Consider the following 24,016-nt stretch of genomic DNA (forward strand, 5'->3'; position numbering starts at 1 on the left):
TATCACACTCCAGGACTGCCTGGGGGATGTTGGACTGCCAGTTTTAGCCTGATTCCCACAGGCCAGGCTGAGGGACTCTGTCTGCCAGAGGGACCCCTCTCACTCTGCAGATGCCCTTTGAGCTCTGGTGCTGCCCCAGATGTAGTCAGCTGGGGAGGGACTGTGGGAGGTTGGCTGTAGGGTGTGCCTGGCCCATCTTGCCAGTCCTGCCTTGCCAGCCATCTTCTAATTAATTTACTTTCAATGTGCATGAATCTGTGCACCGGGCCTCTAGTCTGTGAATCAATGCACAAACTTTGTTGTTTTGGACATTATGAAAGAAATCATCCCTGTTCATGGTAGTAAGGACAGCCCACATCACAGCACTTAACGTCAAAGGAAATTCGAAGTGCTTCTGCTCAGCCTGCAGAGCCAAGACCACCCTGGCCCTGCTTCCTGGGATTCGGTTTTTGAAGATTCTTTGCCTGTCACAACATCTTTCCTTGTTTCCTCATCCATGAATGTAAATACTTACCTCATGGACCTCTTAGATGAGAGAATGTATTTGAAAATGCTTTGTAAGTGTAAAATGCTATGCAAATGTTGTTATTTAGTTCTAATCTATTGCATAGTCAAATTGAAATTTATAGGAAATCAATTCCAGCATTTTAATTGTACTTCTGACTTCTAGGCAAATTCCCTCTGATTCATAAGGCAGAGGTCAGCGTAGTATTTGCTTTTCACAAGCACTTTAAGTCTGTTGTCTATCACCATTACTCAGTTAGGCAAACACTCCTCTTTGAAGTCCTGCCCTCCCATCATAGCTTTGTGACATACTTCCATCTCCTTGATGATTTTTAACCCTGATACTCCATTGCCAGTTGTCTGTCATCTTTGGTGACATGGGTACCCTTGATCTTTGTGAGTCTTTTCATGCTTTTACAGTTGCTTGTGCACAGTTCTGCTTGCATTCATCACTGGATAGGTAACTGAAAGTGAACATGTCTAATGCTGAAGTTACACTTTTCTCCTCTGACCTGTTTTTCCTTAGCTGTGCCACTCTTTGGATTAGCTTCTAGGCTAGAAACCTTTATTCTTCCTGCTGTCATTTTCCATATGTAGTCAGTAACTAAGTTCTTTTGTTTTTACAAAAACCTCTTTGACACTTGAGGCTTTGTTTCCTCTTTATTAACAGCCTATTTTTGCCCCATGTTAGCTAATCTCTGAACTGTTGATACAGCCTTCTTCAAGGTCAGTGTTACGACCTTGGACCAGGCTTGCCAGGTCCAAGCCTGGGCCTCCGTTGAATAATTGGATGAAGAAGACCCTTGGGGCCTAAGCCAGCTCCAAGGAGCCAGCCTGTCCAGATGAGCCAGTCAGATGAGACAGAACATGTCTCCGGAGGCCTGTAAGCACCTCCAGATGGTAGGGATCAGCTTGGGGAAGAAATGCCTTGTCAGGCCCAGACTCATGTCGGGAAGCCTCTGGAAACCAGGAAGACCTGCTCTCTAGAGCATGAGTGCCAATACCTAAATACAGCTACTGCTAACATTTTGGTGCATTTCCTTCTAACCTATTTTTAATGCATAGGATTTTATTTTTTCTTTTACTTCACTATAATTATAGCTATATGTATAAATTGCATAATCTCTGTTAGATGGAAAAGACATTTTCCCAGGTTATTTTTGTAAATACATTCTTTTTATAAGTGCTAGAATGAAAAGTTGCTGCTGTCTTTGTTCTTGTTAGAACAAGAAAATCCTCTGGAAGAAATACCAGATTCTCCATCAGAGTTTGACCCCAGCTTCTGCTGAAAGCATTTCGCTAGTGTTAACTTTTGATTGCTGACAAGGACTAATCTGTTTGCTTCCTCATTTGGTCTCCATTATTCATTAATATGCTGTTCTGCCACCCTGATGTTTGCTTCTTTGTTTACTCATGCTTGCTCTTTGTTTCTTTCTCTTCTCTCCTTCTGTTCTTCTATCCATCAATACATGCATCCACCCATTTACCCTTCCACCTGTCCACCCACCCACTGACAATCAGAGCATATCCTTTTCTAAACCCTGAGCTCATCTCTGGGGATTTGAAGACATTGAGGGACTCATTTTTAAGGGTGGGACATACTTACGAATCTTTGCCAGGATATGCCACAAGCTCATGTGTAAGCAAGGAGTAGTAGTGCCTTAGTCTTTCTGAAGAACTACAGTAGAGAAAGCTTCCTAGAGGGGGTGATATGTAACAACTGAAAATGGAGAATAGTAGTTTTCTAGGGTGGATGGATGGAAGCGACATTTAGGCAGACGGTGAAGAATGAAAACAGTGGTGAGGGTGTGGCTCAAGCTTGTCTCTTATGTTTTTTTGTTTTGTTTCTTAAACAGCTTTTTTTTTTTTTTTTTTTTTTTTTTTTTTGAGATAATCACTCTCATAGCATATACCATTTAAAGTGTACAATTTGGTAGCTTTTTGTATATTCACAGAGTTGTGCACCCATCACTGCAATCAATTTAAACCATTTTTATTACCTCAACTAGAGTCTCTCCATCCTTTAATGGGCACTTCTCAGTGTTCTTAGCCTTCCCAGCCCTAGGCAGTCACCAGTCTCCTTTCTGTCTCTTGGACCTTTCATTTAAGTGGAATCATACAATACATGTTACTTTGTGACAGACCTCTTTCAACTTGTTTTCAAGGTCTATCAAGCATGTTATCAATATTTCATTTCTTATTATTGCCTAATAATATTCCTTTTGTATGGATATACTATACTTTACTTATTCAATTATGAGATGATTGACCCCCCTCCCACACACTTTTTGGCTAAGATTACACACCTATGAGCACTGATGTACATAGGTGTGTTTTTTAAAAAAATATTTTTATTGATTTCAGAGAGGAAGGGAGAGGGAGAGAGAGATAGAAACAGCAATGATGAGAGAAAATCATCAATTGCCTGCCTCCTTCACTTACCGCGCCCCCCTCCCCTCCCCCCCAACTGGGAATCGACTCCACAACCTGGGCATGTGCCCTGACCAGGAATTGAACCATGACCTCTTGGTTCATAGGTTAACACTCAACCTCTGAGCCACACCAGCTGGGCGATGTACAAGTTTTTTTGTGAACATGCATTTTCAGTTTTTTAGGGTGTTTACCCAGGAGAGGAATTGCTGGATCATATGTTAACTCTTCGTTTACCAATTTGAGGGATTGGCAGACTTTTTTTCCCAATCAGTTATACTATTTTACATTCCCATTAGCAGTATAATTCATGGATGGATAAGGCAGAGAGGCTAGGGAGGTCAGAGGAAAATAGGAGAGTGATTCTGTTGACACCATAAATAAAGGAGTGTTTAGCTATCTATGTTATTCGGGTTCCCACAATGAAAGTGTTTTTATGAAAATAGTGAGTGGTTGAAGATCTTTACCAAAATGAAGTACTGGAGCCGAAACCGGTTTGGCTCAGTGGATAGAACATCGGCCTGTGGACTGAAAGGTCCCGGGTTCGATTCCGGTCAAGGACATGTACTTGGTTGAGGGCACATCCCCAGTAGGGGGTGTGCAAGAGGCAGCTGATAGATGATTCTCTCTCATCGATGTTTCTGACTGTCTATTCCTTTCTCTTCCTCTCTATAAAAAATCAATAAAATATATTTAAAAAATATATATACAAAATGAAGTACTGGAGAGAGAGAATGGGAGGTGACAGAATATGTATAGATCTGGTACAGGGATAGTTTTTTAAAAATATGTTTGACTATGGAAGGAAGTACAAAATTGGGAAATAGTAGAAAGATTAAGACAAGCTACTAGTACACTTTTTGCAATTGCTCTTTTACTTTGGGAAGACTTAATTTTTGAATTGGTTTAAAAATAAAAACATCAGTTGTGTTGTAGAAAGGAAAAATTTTATCTTGTCTCCTCTCAATTCTGTAGTTATTCCTCTCCCCAGTCCCAACCATTTTATTTGTGTTTGGAATACTAACACATAATTTTTTGTACTAATAGAAACAATTGAAAATTTATTCTAGAGTTCCTGTGGTAGCATAGTGTATATGTTTTTTAGTGTCTTAATTTTTTTTCTCTGAAAAATATGTCTAGAGCTCTTTCTACATTAGTACTTGAGGTTATTCTTATTTTTTGGGTGGGGGGGGCAGCTTTATAGGAATCTCAATTATGAATATACTAAAACTAGAGGCTCCATGCACGGATTTGTGCACATTGAAAGTAAATTAATTGGAAGGTGACTGGCGGGGTGGGACTGGTTGAGACAGGCTAGACATGCCCTGGAGCCAATCTCTCATGGCCCCACCCTCACCGGCTGCACCTGGGGTGGAGCTAGGGCTTGAAGGGCATCTGCAGGTTCCCTCCAGAAGGTGGGGGTCCCTTAGTCTGGCCTGTGGGGATTGGGCCGAAACCTGCAGTTCAAAATCCCCCCAGGGGTCCTGGAGTGGGAGAGGGCAAAGTTGCTGTTGCTCAGCAGCTCCTGCATTAGAGCTTCTGCCCCCGGTGGTCAGTGTGTGTCATAGCTACCGGTCAGTCGAACTCCCACCTGTGGGGACAATTTGCACATTAGCCTTTTATTATATAGGATGCCTTTAACCAGTCACCTTTTATTTTAACAAACAGAGCTGCAGCGTATTACCTTGCACATGTGTAAGTCCTATATAATAAAAGCCTAATGTGCAAATCAACCGAATGGTGGGAGACTTGTAGATATGATGCGCACTGACCACCAGGGGGCAGATGCTCAATGCAGGAGCTGCCCCCAGCCTGCAGGTTCCTGGCTGTTTGCCTGGCTGACGAGAGGGCGGCAGTAGGGGCCTGGGCTGGTGAGCAGGTGGTGCCAGGCTGGCTAAGGCAGTTGCCAGTGGGGGCCCCCGATCCCCCCACCGGTCATCCCACAGATTGGTCCTGATCGCCAGGCCTAGGGACCTTGTCCATGCACGAATTTCGTGCACTGGGCCTCTAGTATGTTTATAATAGGCTAAATTCTCAGAAATTCTTGGTCAGAGAATGTGCATTTTCCTTTATGGTAGGTATTGCTAAATGGCCTTCATAGGTGGTTTTCTAGTTTGCATTCCCTCCAGCAGTGCAGGAAAGTGCCTGCTTCCTCACAGTGACATTAGTGCAATGTTTTCAAACTTACATTTTTTTTTTTGGACAGTATAAGAAATGAAAATTGTACAGTTTTTTTTCCCCTTAGTGCAGTTTTAATTTATATTTATTAATAATGGGGTTGAATATCTTTTTTATGTTCAATAGCCATGTGTTTCCTTTTTGTGTGGACTCTCAGTTTATATTCTTTACATACTTTCTTTTGGGGGGGAGGGTTAAATTTTTGTTTTTCTCAATTTTGGAGTTTTATTATGACTGAGGGCCTGAAGGCTCAGTGTGGCAGGAATATAACATATAAGATAGGCACGGTGAGTAGTGGCTTAGTGTAGAGGTGTGGTGACCAGCTCATGAAGTGTCCTATAAGGTCCATTTGGTGTGTATATTAGCTCTTAGTTTATAAACCTATTTACATCATAGAAGTAAATGTCCTATTATGGATTCTTTAGACCAGTAACTTCTGAATAATTATGTGTCAGGACCAACAAAGCAATTTAATTTGGAAAGAGGACAGGGGAATATTAGCAATGTTCTGTTCTACACAGTAAGTAAAGGTTTGTCTTGCACTTTGATTTAGATTGTTGCTAGGCCTACTTAGACATGTAATTAATTCTCAGTAGTTACTGGTAGAGTTCTCCCAGCTTTTATTTATCACTTAAAAGAAAAAAATGTTCTTTTCCCTCTGAACAGTGAACAGAGTTCAAGCTGACTCATGGTTTCATTTTATCTTTGCAAAGCGCTCAACAGGACTACAGGTTTCTGCACTATCCAGAAGCAGAGCATTCCTATAAAACCTTTCCTAAGCCGACATGGCAGAAAGCGAAGAAGCAGTTACCATTGATTTATATGGAAAAGTTTTTCAGTTTTCTGAGATCCAAAAAATAATCTTCCAACTCATATCAGTTAACATAAAAAGCCTAAAATAATAGCGCATTTAGTCGAAGCAACAGTGTGCTCTCGATGTTCCCGGTGCACTGCCTCACCACATCACAAATGCTGGACACTGTTTTCACTTCTTTTGTAAAAGTGGAAATCCTCTTTGAACAGGTTTTAATGTAGGTCTTTTGAAAAAGTAAAGTGGTGTAACCAGAACTTTCAACAAGCAAGGGATGCATATATATATATATGCATCATGGGCCAGGTGCCTCGCTTTATTATTATTATTTTATTTTTTAAAATATATTTTATTGATTTTGTACAGAGAATAAGGGAGAGAGATGGAGAGCCAGAAACATCGATGAGAGAGAGTCATCGATCAGCTGCCTCTTGCACACCCCCTACTGGGGATATGCCTACAACCAAGGTACATGCCCTTGACCGGAATCGAACCCAGGACCCTTCAGTCCCCAAGCCGACGCTCTATCCATTGAGCCAAACCGGTCCCGGCTATTATTATTATTTTAAATAAATCTTTATTCTTCAGATTATTACAGATATTCCTCTTTCCCCCTCCCCCATAGCTCCTCTCCACTTGATTCCCCACCCCACCCCACCCCACCCCATGCCCTTACCTCCCACCACTGTCTTCATCCATAGGTATAAGACTTTTGTTCAATCTCTTCCCACATCCCTCAGATCCCCTTCCTCCTGAGAATTGTCAGTCCACTCCCTTTCTATGTCCCTGATTCCATTGTATTCACCAGTCCATTTTGTTCTTCAGACTTTTTATTCACTTGATTTTTAGGTTCACCTGTTGGTAGGTCTGTATTCGATGTCTTTTTGTTGTTCATAATTTTTACCTTTACTTTTTTCTTCTTCTTCCTTCCCTTCAGCATTTCATGTAATCCTGGTTTGGTGGTGATGAACTCCTTTAGCTTTTTCTTGTCTGTGAAACTCTTTATCTGACCTTAAATTCTGAATGATAGCTTTTCTTGGTTGTAGGTTCTTGTTATTTATTGCTTTGAATATTTCTTGCCACTCCCTTCTGGCCTGCATAGTTTCTGTTGAGAAATCAGCTGACAGTCGTATGGGTACTCCTTTTCAGGTAACTAACTGTTTTTCTGTTGCTGCTTTCAAGATTCTCTCTTTGTCTTTTTCCCTTGGCATTTTAATTATAATGTCTTGATGTGGTCCTCTTTGGATTCCTCTTGTTTGGGGTTCTGTGCACTTCCTGAATTTGTAAGTCTATTTCTTTCACCAGGTAGGGAAAGTTTTCTGTCATTATTTCTTCTAATAGGTTTTCAATATCTTGCTCTCTCTCTTCTTCTGGCACCCCAAAAATTCAGATGTTGGTAAGCTTAAAGTTGTTCCAGAGGCTCCTTACACTATCTTCATATTTTTGGATACTTTTTTCTTTTTGTTTTTCTGATTGTGTGTGTTTTTTGTTTCCTTATATTTCAGATCTTTGGTTTGATTCTTGGGATATGTTGATCTACAGTTGAGTTTCTGTATATTCTTTATTTCAGACAGTGTATGCTTAATTTCTAACTGGTCCTTTTCCATTTTTTTTTTTTTTTTTTTTTTTTTTGGCATTCTCATTAAGGTTCTTGAAGGTCTCATCCAGTTTCTCAGTGGTTTTTAGAAGATTCTTGAGTAACCTTATAAATGTGGTTTTGAACTCTATGTTGTATCGTAGTTTGCTTTCCTCCATTTTTTCATTCGTGACATGTTTTTGTATCTCCACATTTTGGCTCCTTCCCTGTGTTGATGGAGCGGTTTTGTGTGGTAGGTGACCTATAAGGGTCAGTAGCTCAGTCTCCCCAATCACCTGAGGTGGATGCTCTTGGTACACCCCTTTGTGGGCTGAATGCAAAGTCTTGGTGTAGTTAAGCCTTGATTGCTGTTGGTACACTGGGAGGAATTGACCTCTAGGCCAATTGGCTGTGGGGACCCATTGTGTTAATAATGGAAGAACTGCTGCACTTGTTACACGCTTATGGCGTAGGACTTGTTTCAGTGGGGCTTTGGTGCTCACTGATTCTACCTCTTAAATGTGTCACTTATGGATGTGAGGAGTTGAAATCTGGTGTCTCACACTGACCATTAGGTACATTGGCTTCTGGGTCTCCAATGGGGTGCAGGTCAGCTACTGTCTGAGGCCACCCTGCAGGAGCTACAGTAAGAACTGTAGTTTTCTCCTCTTTGCTTGAGATTTGGAGGTTTTGGAGCTGTCTTACGGGGTTGCAAGTTTGCTAGGTTAAGCTGCTATCGGGAAGGCCATTCATATGCAAAAGCTGTTGCTTGGAGCTTGGGTGTGTTTATAGGGGGCAGGTGTCTCAGGGTGTCATCAGGCTAGGGCATGACAAACAGTGATGTCTGGCAGCCAGTTGTCCCCGTGCCACCAGCCGCGTTTCCCGAGTCTTGCGCCCTAGCGTAGCTAGCAATTATTCCTGTGTGCACTTTCTGACCCGATGGCACATAGTCCAGCTTCTCCTCGTAGGAATTTGGGTCCTGCGTGTCTCCCCAGAAATAGGATTTCATAGAAATCAGGATCTTGTCTCCCTTTGCGTTGAAAAAAGCAACGCCCATCACCAGCCTGGATTGCATAGAGCGTGTGCCCCTGTACCTCAGCTTTTCAGTGTTTGTGCACTGAATGCTCTTTTCTCTTTCCTTCTAGTTATAGTAGAATGTCCACTCAGCCAACCCTCCCATGGCTCTGTGTGATAGAGGTTTTGTTTTTTAGTTGTAATTTTGAAATTGTTGTGCAAGGTAGCAGTTTAGGTGTTTACCTACGCAGCCATCTTGGGTTCCTCCGATGCTTATATTTTTAAAGAACAAACTCATGTTAGTAATTTCTAAGAGTAAACACTTTCACCTAGGAGCTTCTATGTTCTACTTCATTGAGAAGCACACCAGTACTCCCTAGCACTCAGCAGTGGGGTGTCAGCTCCTGTTCTGAGTATTTCAGACTGGGCACTTCAGATTTTCTTTGTCTGTCAGACTCTGTTTCTCCTTTCCCTTTTCTCTTCTCCTCCTCTTTCCTCTGTTTTGATCCCCTTCTCCTCATCCTCTCAGTCTTCCAGTCCTAGCTTACTAAAAGGAGAATGCTTTCTTATGATTCACTTTAATTTTTTTTGTTAAAAGGTTATTTTGACTTTGGTTGGGTAGCTCAGTTGGTTAGAGCATTGTCCTAATATGCCAAGGTTGTGGGCTCAATCTCCAGTCAAGGTACATACACAAAGTAATCAGTGAATGCATAAGTGGAACAACAAGTCTCTTCCTATCTTTCTCTCTCTTTCTCTTTCTCTATCTCAAAATCAATAATAATAAAAAAAGATTTTGAAAACCTTTATATAAGCATCGGAGGAACCCAAGTTGGCTGCGTAGGTAAACACCTAAACTGCTACCTTGCACAACAGTTACTCACTGTTGTGCTTTGCACAGTCCCTATATAGAACAAATGAAAGATAGACAAACAAACAAACAAACAAACAAACAAACAAAAAAATGACCAGAATTTGTAATTTTAATTTAGCCTTTACTGATTTTAAGAAATTATTTTTAAAGCTGTACCTTAAAGGTGCTTTTAAATACTTTTATTAAAGTTTACTCTAAGGGCAAGTGGAGGAAAAATAAGGGACATCTGTAATAATGTCAACAATAAAAAATAAACTTTAAAAAAGGCTTACTCAATTCCCTGAGTTTTTAGTAGGCATTCAGTGATTTGTATTAATATAAATACACACACAGGTATGAATTAGCGCAATGGACATTTGTTCCGTGGTAAAAGACACCCCTTTCCTACCAAATGCTGTCGTGTCCAAAACAATCAAACATTTCCCCATCTTCATTGTGCTCTTAGTGAATTTTTATTTACATCTACATGCTTAACTGCCTTACCTAAATCTTTGAATAGACTCCTCTTACTGTTTTATGCTGTTCCTCTAGTTGACTTCCTAATGGAACAGTTGTGTAAGATAAATGTTTTGTTCTGAGTAGTGTTGCTATGAACCATGCCCATCTCTTCCATAATGTTATGATTATGCAGAAGCCTGCAGGGTGAAGTGGAGATTGGTTGTTGTGAGAGTTAGCTTGTGCTTTGGAGTGAGGATGCTGCATCATTATTAATGCTCCCTTTACTTGCATGTCTCTCACTGATAACAGAAGGCCAAGAGCTGACATGTTCAAGATCTTGGAAATGTTGGAAATAGCCACACAGTTCCTTTTCAAGCTTGCTCATTAGCCTCTTTAGAAATATCATGAGGCAACCTCAAGGCCACGTAACATTTCTATATTTTGTTTTTAGATATTGTCTGCATTATTTTTGATCAAGAGGCAAAGAGCCACTAATGAGGCATTCTAATATCCTTAAACTGACAGTGCCTGGAGTCAGTTTGTCTGGGTCTCTAATCCTGGCCACTGTCTCTCTGTGTGATTTTAGGCAAGTTACTTTTCTTTCTAAGCCACAGATCCCCCCAACCCCCCAGCCATAAAATTTGAGTAAAAATGAACCCACCACAAATTTGGAGGATTAAATGGAAAAAAAGGATATGATGTGCATGACTCATTGCTGGACACATAATATGTACGCAGTAATATCAGCTATTATCATTATTGCTAATCAGATTTTTATTACTTTAGGTTTAAAAGTAATTTATGTTGTGTATATAAAGAAATAGTTTGGAAAGTGAATGTGATTGGATTAGAACAAATAATAGTTTGTTTTTCTATCCACACATTCAAAGTGGGTGGTGTGCCAATGGCCATCATTGCCTTGGTCCAGTGAGTACAAAGGCTCTAGCAGTGGGGAGAAAAGTCCTTTAGAAAATGTGTATCAGGCCAGTTTTTATGATGGGCCACAACAAGAAAATAGTTTATATTGGTTCTCGCCTTAAAATGAAAGAACACTATTGATGCCAAGCTCCGTGGAAAAGGAAACATTAAAAAAAAGTAAAAAGCTTGATTAGTTTTCTTTAAAAAAAAAAAATATTTTACTGAGTTTTTACAGAGAGGAAGGGAGAGAGATACAGAGTGGAGAATTAGAAACATCGATGAGAGAGAGCCATCGATTAGCTGCCTCCTGCACGCCTCCCACTGGGGATGTGCCTGCAACCAAGGTACATGCCCTTGACCGGAATCGAACCCTGGACTCTTCAGTCTGCAGGCCGACGCTCTATCCACTGAGCCAAACCGGTTTCGGCGATTAGTTTTCTTAAGTGAACAAAATCAATCCCTGCTTTTAATAATTAAAACAATACACATGAATATAAATTAAATATTGATGTGTTCCTTCTCAGGATTAAATTTTATAAAATTATAAAAGTAATGTCCATGCAATTTAAAAAAAGAAAAGAGAAAAGAATGTTAGATGCACAATGGAGGACAGCTGAACCTTCATCTTACTTCTAAGGATGGACACCTCTAGGAATTTCATATGTATGCTTTTAGAAATCTTCTTTGCTTACAATAGAATTTCCTTTTTCCCTTTTCCTTTTTAAACACAAGTAAAATATGAGACCTCCTCTTCTGCACCTTGCTTTGTTTTACCTGATGTTGTAACAAAGATTATTATAAATTAGCACTTACAGATTTATCTTGCCTTTTTTAAACAACTAAATGGCATTTTAACTGCAATCTCATAATTTATTTAGTCAGTCTCCTTTAATCATCGTATAGGCTTTCTAGTTTTTTTGCTTTATTAGTAATCTTCAATGAGAATTTAATAATTTATGTACAATTATATATATTTTTGTATCATATATGTATGTGCTATTTACTGAGTGGCCAAATTATGATGATCTCTAAATGCATAATAATTTGGCCACTAAGTGTGTGTGTGTGTGTGTGTGTGTGTGTGTGTGTGTATGGCCCGGTGCTTGAATTCATGCATGGTTGGGGTCCGGTTAGCCTGGCTGGGGGTGGGTGGGTGGGACATGGGCATTTGGCTGGTCTGCCTCCTAGTCGAACTCCTGGGAGAGGGGACAATTTGCATATTAGCCTTTTATTATATAGGATATATATTGAGTGGCCAGATTATTATGCATTCAGAGATTATAATAATCTGGCCACTCATTGTATGTTTGTGTGCATATAAATATGCATGTGTCTGGTGCAAATATGCTACAAATGTGTAGGAGACATTCCAATGCACATTTAAGTTTTTAAAAATCGATTTTAGAGAGAGGGAGGGCAAGAGAGAAAGAGAGAGTGAGAGAGATAGAGAAAAAGAGAAAGAGAGAAAAAGAGAAAGAAACATCCATGTGAGAGAAACATTAATTGGTTGCCTCCTGAATGTGCTCTGACCTCGACCTGGGATGGACACATAACCTAGATATGTGCTCTGATTGGAAATCAATCCTGCCACCTTTTGAACATGAGACAATGCTCCAACCAAATGAGCCACCTGGCCATGGTAGCATCTGAATTTTTGATAGCTATCCCTACATTGCATTCCAAAGACTTTCCTGTCACCTGCCATCAGCAGAGGAAGAGATTGCCAGTTCCCCATTCCTTTGCTAGCATTAAGTAGTACCATACTTTTTACTATTTTCCAATTTGATATGAGAATGTGGTATCTTATTTCACCTTCTGCTTTAAAAATTCAGTAAGATCCATGTATATCAGGATAAATTCCTAAAAGATCAAAGATCTAAATGTTAATTCATATGTGTATTAGAAGAAAATATGGGTAAATTCCTTGGTAACTTAGGAGTACAGAAAACTTTCTAATTATAACTCAAAATCCAGAAGCAATAAGAGAAGTAGATCAATTTGATATCCTAGAAATAAAAAAGTATGAAGAAACTATAAAAAAGTAAAGTGATAAACTGGGAAAAAAATATTACAACTAATATAGACAAGAAATATTTTCTCATTTATAGTATGTTTATGTGTGTCACTAAATTAAAACTTGAAATGAAAATGACTGATAGAAAAGTGAGCAAAAGATATGAACAGACTGTAAAACCGGAAAAAAACAAACCAAACCCTGCAAATGGTCCGTAAACACATGAGAAGATACTCAACTCATTCATAATAAGAGAGATGCATGTTAAACCTCACCTGGCTTTCAGTTTCTCACTTGATTGGCAAAAGCCCACAGGTTTGATAGCACACCCTGTGGGTGATGCTGTGGATAACAGGCAGTATCCTGCATTGTTCATGGGAGTGCAAAGTGAGACACACCTTAGGGAGGAGAATGTGACAGTATATAATGCAGAGACCTATGAATTTATCCTTTACCCGTCCAAAGGTAACCTGGGAAGAATCTAGAATAATATATGCACAGTGATTTCATGGTAGCACTATGGTTTGATAGTGAAAGACTAAATAATCATATCTTGAGGTCTAGATTCTATCTGGCCAGCCTAAACTTTGTAGCCTTCCAAACCAGTCCTGATATCCCAGCTCAGGCATTGGCAACATTTGGCTAATGTGCAGATGACTTTCAGTTCCATATTGGGAGTTACAGTAGTGCTGTAGGCCAAATCTCAAAGTAGGTAAAAGCCTTTTTTGGGCCCTCTTCAAGTTTGTGTCTCTGCGTGTGGTGCCTTCTTACTGTCTTTTCCTCCCTTGGTCCATTCTTGTCCATCTACGTCATCCATCTTTCCCTAGGGGCTCTTCTGCAATATTGTTTCTTCCTCCTGGACACTGAAGAACCTGCCATGAATGCTCTGATAAAGGCAAGACCATAAGATGTTAACCTTTTCTTCTCAGATATTTAATTCAGTAACCTATTCATCTACTAGTGGTAGTATATTGGGTGATGAGGTTCTGGAAAGACAGGTTTTTCCATATTTCTTATTTGTTTTAGATGGTGCCACTCCAAGATGACATGCTAAGTTCACTTATTTCTTCTGTTTCAGCTTCATTTCACTTCCATCCTCCCTCTCATGTTAATGTTTGAAGTTGTGATATCTTAAAATTCATAGGAACATGAATGTAAAGTCCCACTCCTCTTGAGGAGCTGTTACTGACTTGAAAGTGTTTCTTATAGGGATGGCATCTTAGATCCTAGGAAATGGGATCATTAGGGGACCAAAAATATGAACTCAGCATTCTTTATTGGCAAAGAGCCATATATGATATTCTACCTCACTTCCCTTCTGTAGTGAGTTTGTTTTCTATGAAAAAGGACCTTCACTGGGTGATTGTGGGTTGGCACAGAGCAAGCAGATACCAGCATTGAGAAAGGAAAACGTCTGGATGGTCATTTTATTTTTTTGTTAATGATACTGCTTTGCATTTGATCCAGAGATAACCTGGGAAGAATATAGATTGATATATCACAATTATTTCATGGCAGCACTATGGTTTGATAATGAAATATTAAATAATCATATCTTGAGTCTAGATTGCATCTGATATTTATAGAGATATCTTTCTTGAACTCTCAGCATCCTATCTAATAAAAGAGTAATATGTAAATTAACCATCACTGCGACAAAATGGCAGCGCCCATAGACAAGAGATGGTGGCGCCCGGTCTCTCAGGCCCAGGGAGGGCTGCTTCTGAGAGCAGGTAGTATGAGGCCCTGGCTGTTGGCCTGGGAAGTGCCTTCACACCCCCTGCTTGATCAGCTCCTAGGCGCTGCTGGGGAAGTGGCTTGGGAGGCAGCTGCACACCCAGATGCAATCAGCTCCCAGCCGAGACTCGGGCAGTGGCATGGGAGGTGACATGCACCTTCCCCTCCCCGCGCTGCCCCCCTCTACACGATCAGCTCCCAGTTGCGACATGGGCAGTAGCCTAGGAGATGGCGGGCACACCTGGTGCGATCAGCTCCCAGCTGAGAACTGGGCCGAAGGCCTGGGAGGAAGTGTGCATCACCCCCCCCCCCCCCCCCCCCCCCCGCCCAAGATCCACTCTCAGCCCTGATCTGGGCCATAGGCCTGGCAGGTGGCGCACACCCTGGCAAGATCAGGTCCCAGTGGCTACCTGGGCAGTGGCCAGGGAGGCGGCTGTTCACACTTGGCATGATCACTTTCCAGCTGCAACCTGGGCCATAGGCCTGGGTGGTGGCTGCGCCCTTTCCCCATATTTCTCACCCCCTATTCCCCTACCCCCACATGTGATCTGCTCCTAGTCTCGTCCTGGGCTGTGGGCCTAGAAGGCTCCCAACCGCCTACCCCCCCCTCCCATTCCCCCGTCCCCCAGCAATCAGCTCTCATCCACAGTTGGGGGATGTAGGCCTGGGAGGCAGCTATGCTCCCAAGAGCTATCCATTCCCTGGGGCAGCCTGAGTATCAGCTGCCAAAGGCCTGGGCCCCCATGGTGATTCCCCCCCCCCCCCCCCCCCCCCCCCCCCCGCACACACCTATAGCCTTCGAATTTCCCTTGCCCCCAGCAGAGTGATTAGAGTCAGAAAAGGAATAAAAAGAGAAAAGAGAGAGAGGACAATAGATGAAACATCAAGAAAAACAAAGAGAAGGAAAAAAGGAAGAAACAACCTCATGATATCACCTTTCCAAGGTCTCATGAAATTCCTGTTTAAGGAGTTTATGACACTTTTAGTTTCGGCTTACATTTTTACTGGTTTGTTAAGACCAAGGCAGGTACATTGTCCAATATGTTAAAGAAAAAACCCTATCTAATAAAGAGGGAATATGCAGGGGAGGGCATTTGGGGTTGACTGGGCTGTCAGGGGAGGGCAGTTGGGGACTATTGGGCCAGCAGGGGAACAATTAGGCGTCAATTAGGCTGGCAGGGGAGTGGTTAGGGGGTGATCAGGTTGGCAGGCAGAAGTGGTTAGTTGTAATCAGGCAGGCAGGTGAGCAGTTGGGAGCCAGCAGTCCCAGATTAAGGGGTGTCCGACTGCCTTCTTAGGCCCGATCAACATCCCCCGAGGGGTCCCAGATTGGAGAAGGTGCAGTTTGGGCTGATGGACCCCCCCCCCCCCAGTGCAAGAATTTTGTGCACTGGGCCTCTAGTTTAATATAATTGATTATTCCTGTTTCAAATACTCTCTTCTCTGGATTTCAAAGACATCTTGTGCCTAGTTTTTATCCTCTTATCTTATTGGCTGCTCTTTTTCAGTCTCCTTTTTTGTCTCAACTTTTCTTCCAGACCTTTGAAAGACCCAGTCTTCTACTTTTTTTTCTCCTTTCTTTCCTTCCCCTCCACTCCTATACTGTCTCCTTAGGTGAGCTCATTCATTCCTATAGATTCAGGTATCTTCTATATGGTTTTGATTCTCCCATTTGTGTCTCATATATATAAATGGCTGATTAATATTTCCAGTTGGATTTTTAATAGGGATCTCAAATAAGCATGTCCAGAAGACCCTCTATTGATTCTCTTGTTCCCAAATCTGTTTCTTTGTAAACCTTTCCTGTCTCAATAAATGGCACCGCAAACAACTGATGCTCAGGGCAAAATACCTCTCATGTGTTTAGGAATCCTACTTGATTACTTCTTGTATGACTTTCTGGGTTCTCTCACTAGGTTATTTTGTTTCTACCTTCAAAATATGCCTCCATGCCGAGACCGGTTTGGCTCAATGGATAGAGCGTCGGCTTGGGGACTGAAGGGACCTGGGTTCGATTCCGGTCAAGGGCATGTACCTTGGTTGCGGGCATATCCCCAGTAGGGGGTGTGCAAGAGACAGCTGATCGATGACTCTCTCTCATTGATGTTTCTAGCTTTCTATCTCTCTCCCTTCCTCTCTGTACAAAATCAATAAAATATATTTTTTAAAAAAATATGCCTCCATTTGCTTCTCACTCCTGCCATGCCATAACCCCAGTCCAGGTTACCATAGACCAACATGTCAGCTTCCATCTGGTTAATGTGCCTGTGTTTTTTTCTTACTGCGTTTCCATTTGCCCTATCTACAGTCTTCACAGTGCTCCAGAAGGGGCTTTCTGAAGTAGAAATTAGCTCATGTTTGAAATAATTACCAGCATAATCTGGTTCCTGCTCTCTGACCTTTCTCCTCCTGTTCTCCCTATGTCCAGTCACTCTGTTGGTCTCTCTGTTACTAGAACATGCAAGCGTGGTCCTCTTTCTAGGCCTTTGCTTTTGTGGTATCTCTCAGAAAGCTCTTCCGATCTTTTGCAGATTCTTTCCCATTATGTGAGTCCCAATTCAGATTTGAAGAAAATAAAGCTATTCTATGCAGATGGCATAGCACAAGGTTTAGGAATTTCAGGTGGTTTGGTGTGGCTGGAGAGACAGGTGAATTTAGGGAGAAATGAATATTGAAGTTGGGGAGAAATGAATATTGAAGTTGAAGATCTGGATAGGCCTTGAATATCACTGTAAAATCATTAGAAGATCTAAAGAGTGCTACAGTCAGATTGATATTAGAAGAGTGTCTTTTAGATGGCGTTGTGGGGTATCAATGCTCATCATTTTCAAGTTTGAGCAGGGAAGTGACCCAATCAAATTTATGTTTTATAAAAGGCCACTCTGCTGTTGAGTCAGAGGGACATATACTGTGGTGATGATGGTGGGGGGATGAATAGGAGGAGTAAGATGAGTATAGTAATAAGGAGCTTCCTTTGTCTTTTTAGCATTTCAAGAAGTTTTGGATCTTTATACAATAGAAACATTTTATCATTTTTTATAATAAATTTTGGGGTGAAAAGTTTTTGCCACGCTACTAAAGCTTTGATGTGCTCCCCCACTCTCTCCTGTAATGTTTGCACCTGAAGCTCCTTTCTAGCATGGAGGTTGCACCTACAGACGCCCCTTAGTCCTCTTAGTTCTTCATGTCTTCTGACCTCAAGTTTTGGTTCTTACTAAAATATCATTGAAGGTACTGCGGTTTTCAATTTTGGTTTTCCTTTCATTGTGATAACCCTATTTTAGGCAGCAACATAGTTGGAATAGCATCAAGCTCTTGAGGCATTTATAAATTCACTCGTGACCCAGTGCACAAAATTCATGCACATTAAAAGGGAATTAATTAGAGGAATTATTTTAATATTGCTATTTGCCCTTTCTCTATAATGTAAGTTTCAGAGATGAAAGAAAATTAGTAAAATATATGTGAAAATATTCCTCCTGTCAGAACCTGGGGTGGGCCACAAGAACCAGAGTCAAGTCCCCACCCACCCACTTGCACCTCGAAATTGTGCGAGACCCATCCCTGCCCAGCTCCACCCCCATTGGGTAGGTCTAGACCTGGCCAGCTCCACCCCTGTCAAGCCCTGCTGGGTGGAGAGTGCACCTTGACGTCCCCTGGCCTGGGCCAGGAGGCATGGCCTGAGGTTCCCCAGTCAAGCCCTGCCAGGTGGGGGGGCACAGCCTCAGGTCCTGGGTGTGGGGCATGGTCTCAGGTCCCCTGGCCTGGTGCTGGGGCAGGGGCATGGTCTAAGTCCCCCCATCAAGTTCCGCCTGGCAGGGAATGCCCTCCATCAAGCCCCACATGGAGGGGTGTGTGTTCTCAGTTCTCCTGGCCTGGCGCTGGGGCGGGGGGTGCAGCCTGAGGTCCTCTGTCAAGCCCCACCATGTGGGGGTCACAGCCTCAGGTTCCCTGTCCCGACCCAGCGCCAAGCTGATTGCTCATTAAGGCTCATTATGGAAACTCGGTCTCCTGATTGCTCATTAAGGCTCATTACGGCAACTTGGCCTCCACTGTGGGCACAGCCATCTTGTTATGGTGTGATAGTCAATTTGCATATTCTCTCTTTATTAGATAAGATGTCCATATACACTTGGGTTTGGGTGATTTGTTGCACTGCTGGTGAGTTTATTATAGTATGTAACAATATCTAATCAAATTGTTGAGAGGAATAAAAGCCTCAATTTAAGGCTAGTCTTTAACGTTTTTAAGGAAGACAAATTTTATTTTTAATAACTTCTCAAACTGAAGAATGATAATACATGTGCTTGAAGAATATTACCATGTAGCCCCAAAGGGGCAATTTCCTATTCAGAGGCAAGTTTAGGACAGTTTCACTTTAGTTTTTGGAAGTTATTGAATGCACTCAAATATTGAAAATACAGGAAGCAAATGCTGATCCTCTTGATATTTTAAATGAAAAGATAATAACACAGGTTATACATTTAAAATATCTATTTCTTATGAATATTTCCACATCACAGTAGTTACCTACTGTATTATAATTGCCTGTTTATCTGCCTCTCTTCTCTACCTATCTCTGCTCTCCCCCAGCAGTCTCAGTGCCATCTAAGTAAGCACTTGGATATTTCTGACCGATTAAATGGGACACTTTTCTTTTTTCTTTTTTTTAACAGAAAATGCATCAGACGCAGATTTATGGCTCCTGAATAGTTGCACTGTAAAAAACCCAGCGGAAGACCACTTTAGAAATTCAATTAAGTAAGTAGAAGTTAATTTTTTTACAAGTGAGGTAAGAGTTGATTTAAGGATATTAGATTTTAAAAGATTGCCAATAATATCAATATTTGGTATGCATCAAAAAAGTATGAATTGGATTTTAATATATTGTTTTTGCATTTATCTGTTAAAGAAGGAAACTTTAATGTAGACTTTTCTAATAGGTGATTTGTATATTTGTGAAGTTAGCTTATAGGTAATTGGAATATTTGTTAAGTATTAGCAATGTACTCTTCTTAGGTAATCCATTCTGTACTTTCCGAACCTGCCCAGAGCAGTCCTTAACCTCTTGCTCTCCCATGCCCATTAGCACTGTTCTCGGTGCCGGTAATGCATGGAAGTACCGGTTGTTGGGGAAGATGAGCATGTAAGCCCTTGGTTCTTGCTTTGTTCCCTCAGGTTTAAAGTGAAAGAATATCTTTTGTTCACATGTGCTCTGAATTTTACCCTACCCACCCACCTTCTTAGAAATCTCATTTTATAAATGATTTTCTCATTCTCCTATGTTTTCAATCTTTGCAGTCCCATTGGAGTCTTTTCATTGACATTTAAATATGGTCAGTGCTAATCACCCCATATATTCCTCTTAGCTATTGTCAGATTTTTCTTCTTGCCTTCCCAGCCATTGAGATTCTTTACCTCCTAACTTCACTCTAAAACTCATTCCCCTTTCCCCCCAAATTGGTTTTATTATGAAATATATATATATATATGATTTATGAAACCTGTAGTTTAAATAATAAATTTTATTATTATTTATATTGCCATTAATATGTCCACCATCCAGCATAAGCAATATGATATTGTAAAGACCTTAGAAATTCTCCTGTGTCCCTCTTTCAGCCACACCCCTAAAAAGAAAATTTTATCCTGGTTTCTGTGTGTCATTCCATTGCTTTTATTAGCAAATTTATCATCTGTTAAGTATATCTCTAAACAATGGTTGTTTAGTTTTGCCCTGTTTTAGACCTTATTTATTGGACTTAAACTGTTGGTGTTCTGAGATTTGCTTCTTTTCCTAAGCAAATCCATGATTTATCCATGTTGATGGATGTAAAATTATTCTAGTCCTTTATTGCATCAGTTTGCCACAATTTATCCATTTTATTATTTATAGAGTTGAGTTTTTCTAGAACTTGGCTTGTATGAATGAAGACTGCTGCTATGAATATTTTGAACATGGGTTCTGGTGCACATGTGCAAGAGTTATTTTAGGATGTGTAACTGGGAGTTGAATTATTGGGTCATGGATATGTATATAGTCAAACTTTAATAGATAATGCCAAACTCTTCCCAAATGCATGTGTCATTCACTCCCACCACTAATGGATATGGATAGTTGTTTTCAGTTCATGCTGATACTTAATATGGCCAGACATCTAATTTTTGCCAATCTAGTGGTGTAGATGGTATCTCAATGTGGTTTTAATTTGCATTTCCATGGTTACTAATGATGTTGAACATCTTTTATGTTTATTGGCCATTTGGATTTTTCTTTTTTGTGAAATGGCTTTAAAATCTTTTTTCTGCTGAATTGTCTTTTATTTATTTGTGGGAATATGTTACATATAGACTAGATACTAATTCTTACATGTTACACATGTTGCAGATATCAATTGTGGCTTATCTCTTCACTTTCCTTAGTGCTGGAGATGAATTTTGGTTTAAAATTTATATCTTTTCCTTTGAGTTTATGCTATTATTGTGTAAGAAATCTTTCCTTACCCTAAAGTTAAGATATCCTCCATTATTTTCTTCTAAAAGTCTTATGGTTTTTATTCTTTGCACAGATTTATAATCTGTCTGGAGTTGATTTTTTTATTTGTGTATATGGTGCTAGAAAGGCGGTCCAGTTTATTTTAAATTTCAAAAAAGTTTTATTATTTTTCATGTAGGATCCAAAGTTTTCTAGTATCATTTATTGTTTTGTTTTTGGTTAAAAAATTTTATCCTTTCTCCCTTTAGCTATGTACTAGTGGCCCAGTGCATGAATTTGTGCACAGGTGGGGTCCAGCTGGCCCGGCCCCAATTGGCCTGTTGGGAGGAGGAGATGGCGGGAGGTTGGATAGCCCTCCATTGGGTGGGAGAGGTCAATCAGGGGCGGGGCCAGCTGGGCGGAGGGGCTACAGAAGGTTGGCCATCTGCCCCACCCCTGGATCTGGCTGATTTGCTGGCCACAGTTGGCGTCATAGTGACTGGTTGTTCTGGTCATTAGGCATTCCAGTTGCTGGCTTTTTATATATATAGAGTACCTACTCCATCATATTGAGTGTTCATAGATGCTTGGGTCTCTCTCTGGGTTTTATTTATTTTTTATTAATCTATTTTTTTTTATTATGGTACTTATTGTACACAGTCATAATTAGTAATTGTTTTATATTAAGTCTGTATAGTTGAGAATGTTAATGTGTGTGTGTGTTTAAGGGTGCTTTGGCTTTTCTTTGCCCTTCCATATAAGTTCAAGTGATTTTGACTTTGACTACATTGAGTTGTCTTTTTTTTTTTTTTTTGTTAATCCTCACCTGATAATACTTTTTCCATTGATATTTTTTAGATAGAGTGGAAGGGAAGGAGGAGAGGGAGACAGATTTAAAGAGAGTAGGGATAGAGGAAGGGAGGCAAAGAGAGAGAGAAACACTGATGTGAGAGAGACACAGATGTTCCTACATGCACCTGATCATGCCAGGGATGCACTTGTAGCCGAACCAGAGGCCTTTTGGTCCATCTTTTAGAATTTTTTCCCCCTAAAAGTATACATAGGTACTGAATTGTTCCAGTATCACTAATTTTTAAAAACTATTCTATATTTTCTCCTTTTACCTGTGCAGTACTTTTTTTCTCTCTCTTTATCTTTATGTGATTGTAAAAGGTACATTAAAAAAATTAATTTTCTATATGTGCCTACTCCTTTGGTCTCAGGGAGTTATATCATGCAGCAGTGTGAAGGATGGTTGGGTATGAAAGAGTCTAGATCTGGAGTCCCTAGGACAGCGTTGCAGTAGTCCAGGTACTGCTGCCTCCTTTCTGTGTCCGCATTAAGAATTGGAATGAAGGAGTTGACTTGAGAAATAATTGTTTACACTTTTAGCATTATTAAATATGACATCTAAATTTTTGACTAGAATGATATAGGGAATTCCAGAAAGGGGTTTCAATTAGAAGGAAGACATGTTTTGGTTTTGATCATGCTGTATTTAAAGTCACAGCTAAATATTGTATTAAAATAATGGATCATCTTTTATCTTTATTGATAGTATTCTTTGTGGCAGGCACTGCTCAAAGTGCTTTACATCAATTGGGTATTATATTATCTAGCTTAATTTTTGCAGACTGTCACATTGTAGATTTCAATTTTATTTCTATTTGACAGATGAAGAGCCTCTCTTTCATATATGAAGTTTCTAAGGCTGTTGGGTTCATAAATGGGGGAGATGGGATTTTAATGTAGGCAATCTGACTAGGAGTATTATATGTTTACGCATTTTATTACTCTGCTTTCCAGATAAAGATTTCAGGTAAGTAGAATTGAAGTAGATACCATTGTAGTGATATGGATTTTATATTCTTTGCATAGAAATTGTCATAGTTGAATGTAATGGCATCCTCAACTCAGAAATTACAGAAGGAGCAGGGAAGAATTCTTTCCAGAACTGTGGTGGGAGGCAGAGGAGGTGGTCATGATTTGGGATGGAACAGCATAATGTGGGTCATGTTTAGGAGTAGGAGAAGGAGGAATGAAGCCAGGAGCAGAGGGTTATGTTTATCAGATGCTTTTGATTTTATGTTTTCAGATTGTCCATTTTTCCTCCTTTAGGAAAGTAAATAAGATATAAAGATATTTTAGTGCTACTGATACTACTAAGACCCTAGAGATTTAGTTTCTGTAATTGGCACTTTTATAATCTAAGAGGCCCGGTGCATGCATTCGTGCCTCAGTGGGGTCCCCCGTCCTGGCCTGTGGGATTGGGTTGAAACTGGCTCTCCGACATACCCCAAGGGGTCCTGGATTGTGAAAGGGTGCAGGCCAGGCCAAGTTACCCCACTCGTGCATGATCGGGGCCAGGGAGGGACACGGGAGATTGGTCAACCGAGGAGGGACTGCAGGAGGGCTCTAGGGCATGTCCAGCCCATCTCGCTTAGTCCCGATTGGTTAGATCCCAGCAGCAAGCTAATCAATCAGAGCGTCTGCCCCTTGGTGGTCAGTGCATGTCATAGCAACTGGTCGACCTGTGGACTGTCTGCCCCCTGGTTGCCAGTGCATGTCATAGCGAGCTGTTGAGTGGTCTTAGCATATCATTAGCATATTATGCTTTGGTTGGTTGAACAGCTGTTCAGTCTGCTGGACATTTAGTATAATATTAGGCTTTTATTATATAGGGTTAATGGATATACTTCTAGATTGTTTTTGCAAGTTTAAAATCTCAAATATAACTTGTGTTAATGGGTTTTGTAATGCACATAAACTGTGTTGTGAATGTAGCTCAGAGTAATGATACAGTGTTTGAATGATTAAATGAGGTAACCATATGAGAAAGGTTGTCACTTTAACAATACAGAGCCAATGCAGGCAAGCACAGATTCCTTTAATGCACTATTCTGCTTGATTGGAAGATAATTTAAAAACAATATTAGAGTTCATTAAATATTTTTTAAAAATATGGCTTTGAAGACATTTGATAATTACAACTAGTTCTTGTTAACACCTAAGTTAACATTTGGTTTGTTTCCAAAATAAATACAATACTG

The 24,016-nt window shown here is 40.6% G+C and overlaps 1 protein-coding gene across 2 annotated transcripts in view; it reads left to right on the plus strand.

Annotated features, from left to right (window-relative positions):
- The window catches only part of CDKAL1 (CDKAL1 threonylcarbamoyladenosine tRNA methylthiotransferase), a gene marked incomplete at its 5' end in the record, with an annotated part of 619,533 nt that overhangs the window by 91,879 nt on the left and 503,638 nt on the right, over positions 1-24,016 (plus strand). For both annotated transcript variants that reach the window (XM_084872776.1, XM_084872775.1), the window contains one exon: positions 19,168-19,252. In XM_084872776.1, the coding sequence (XP_084728902.1) occupies positions 19,168-19,252 (85 nt within the window). The remainder of the gene's footprint in view (positions 1-19,167; positions 19,253-24,016) is intronic.

Source organism: Pipistrellus hanaki (assembly GCF_964339955.1).
Source record: "Pipistrellus hanaki genome assembly, chromosome: 2".
Classification (NCBI taxonomy): Eukaryota; Metazoa; Chordata; class Mammalia; order Chiroptera; family Vespertilionidae; genus Pipistrellus; species Pipistrellus hanaki.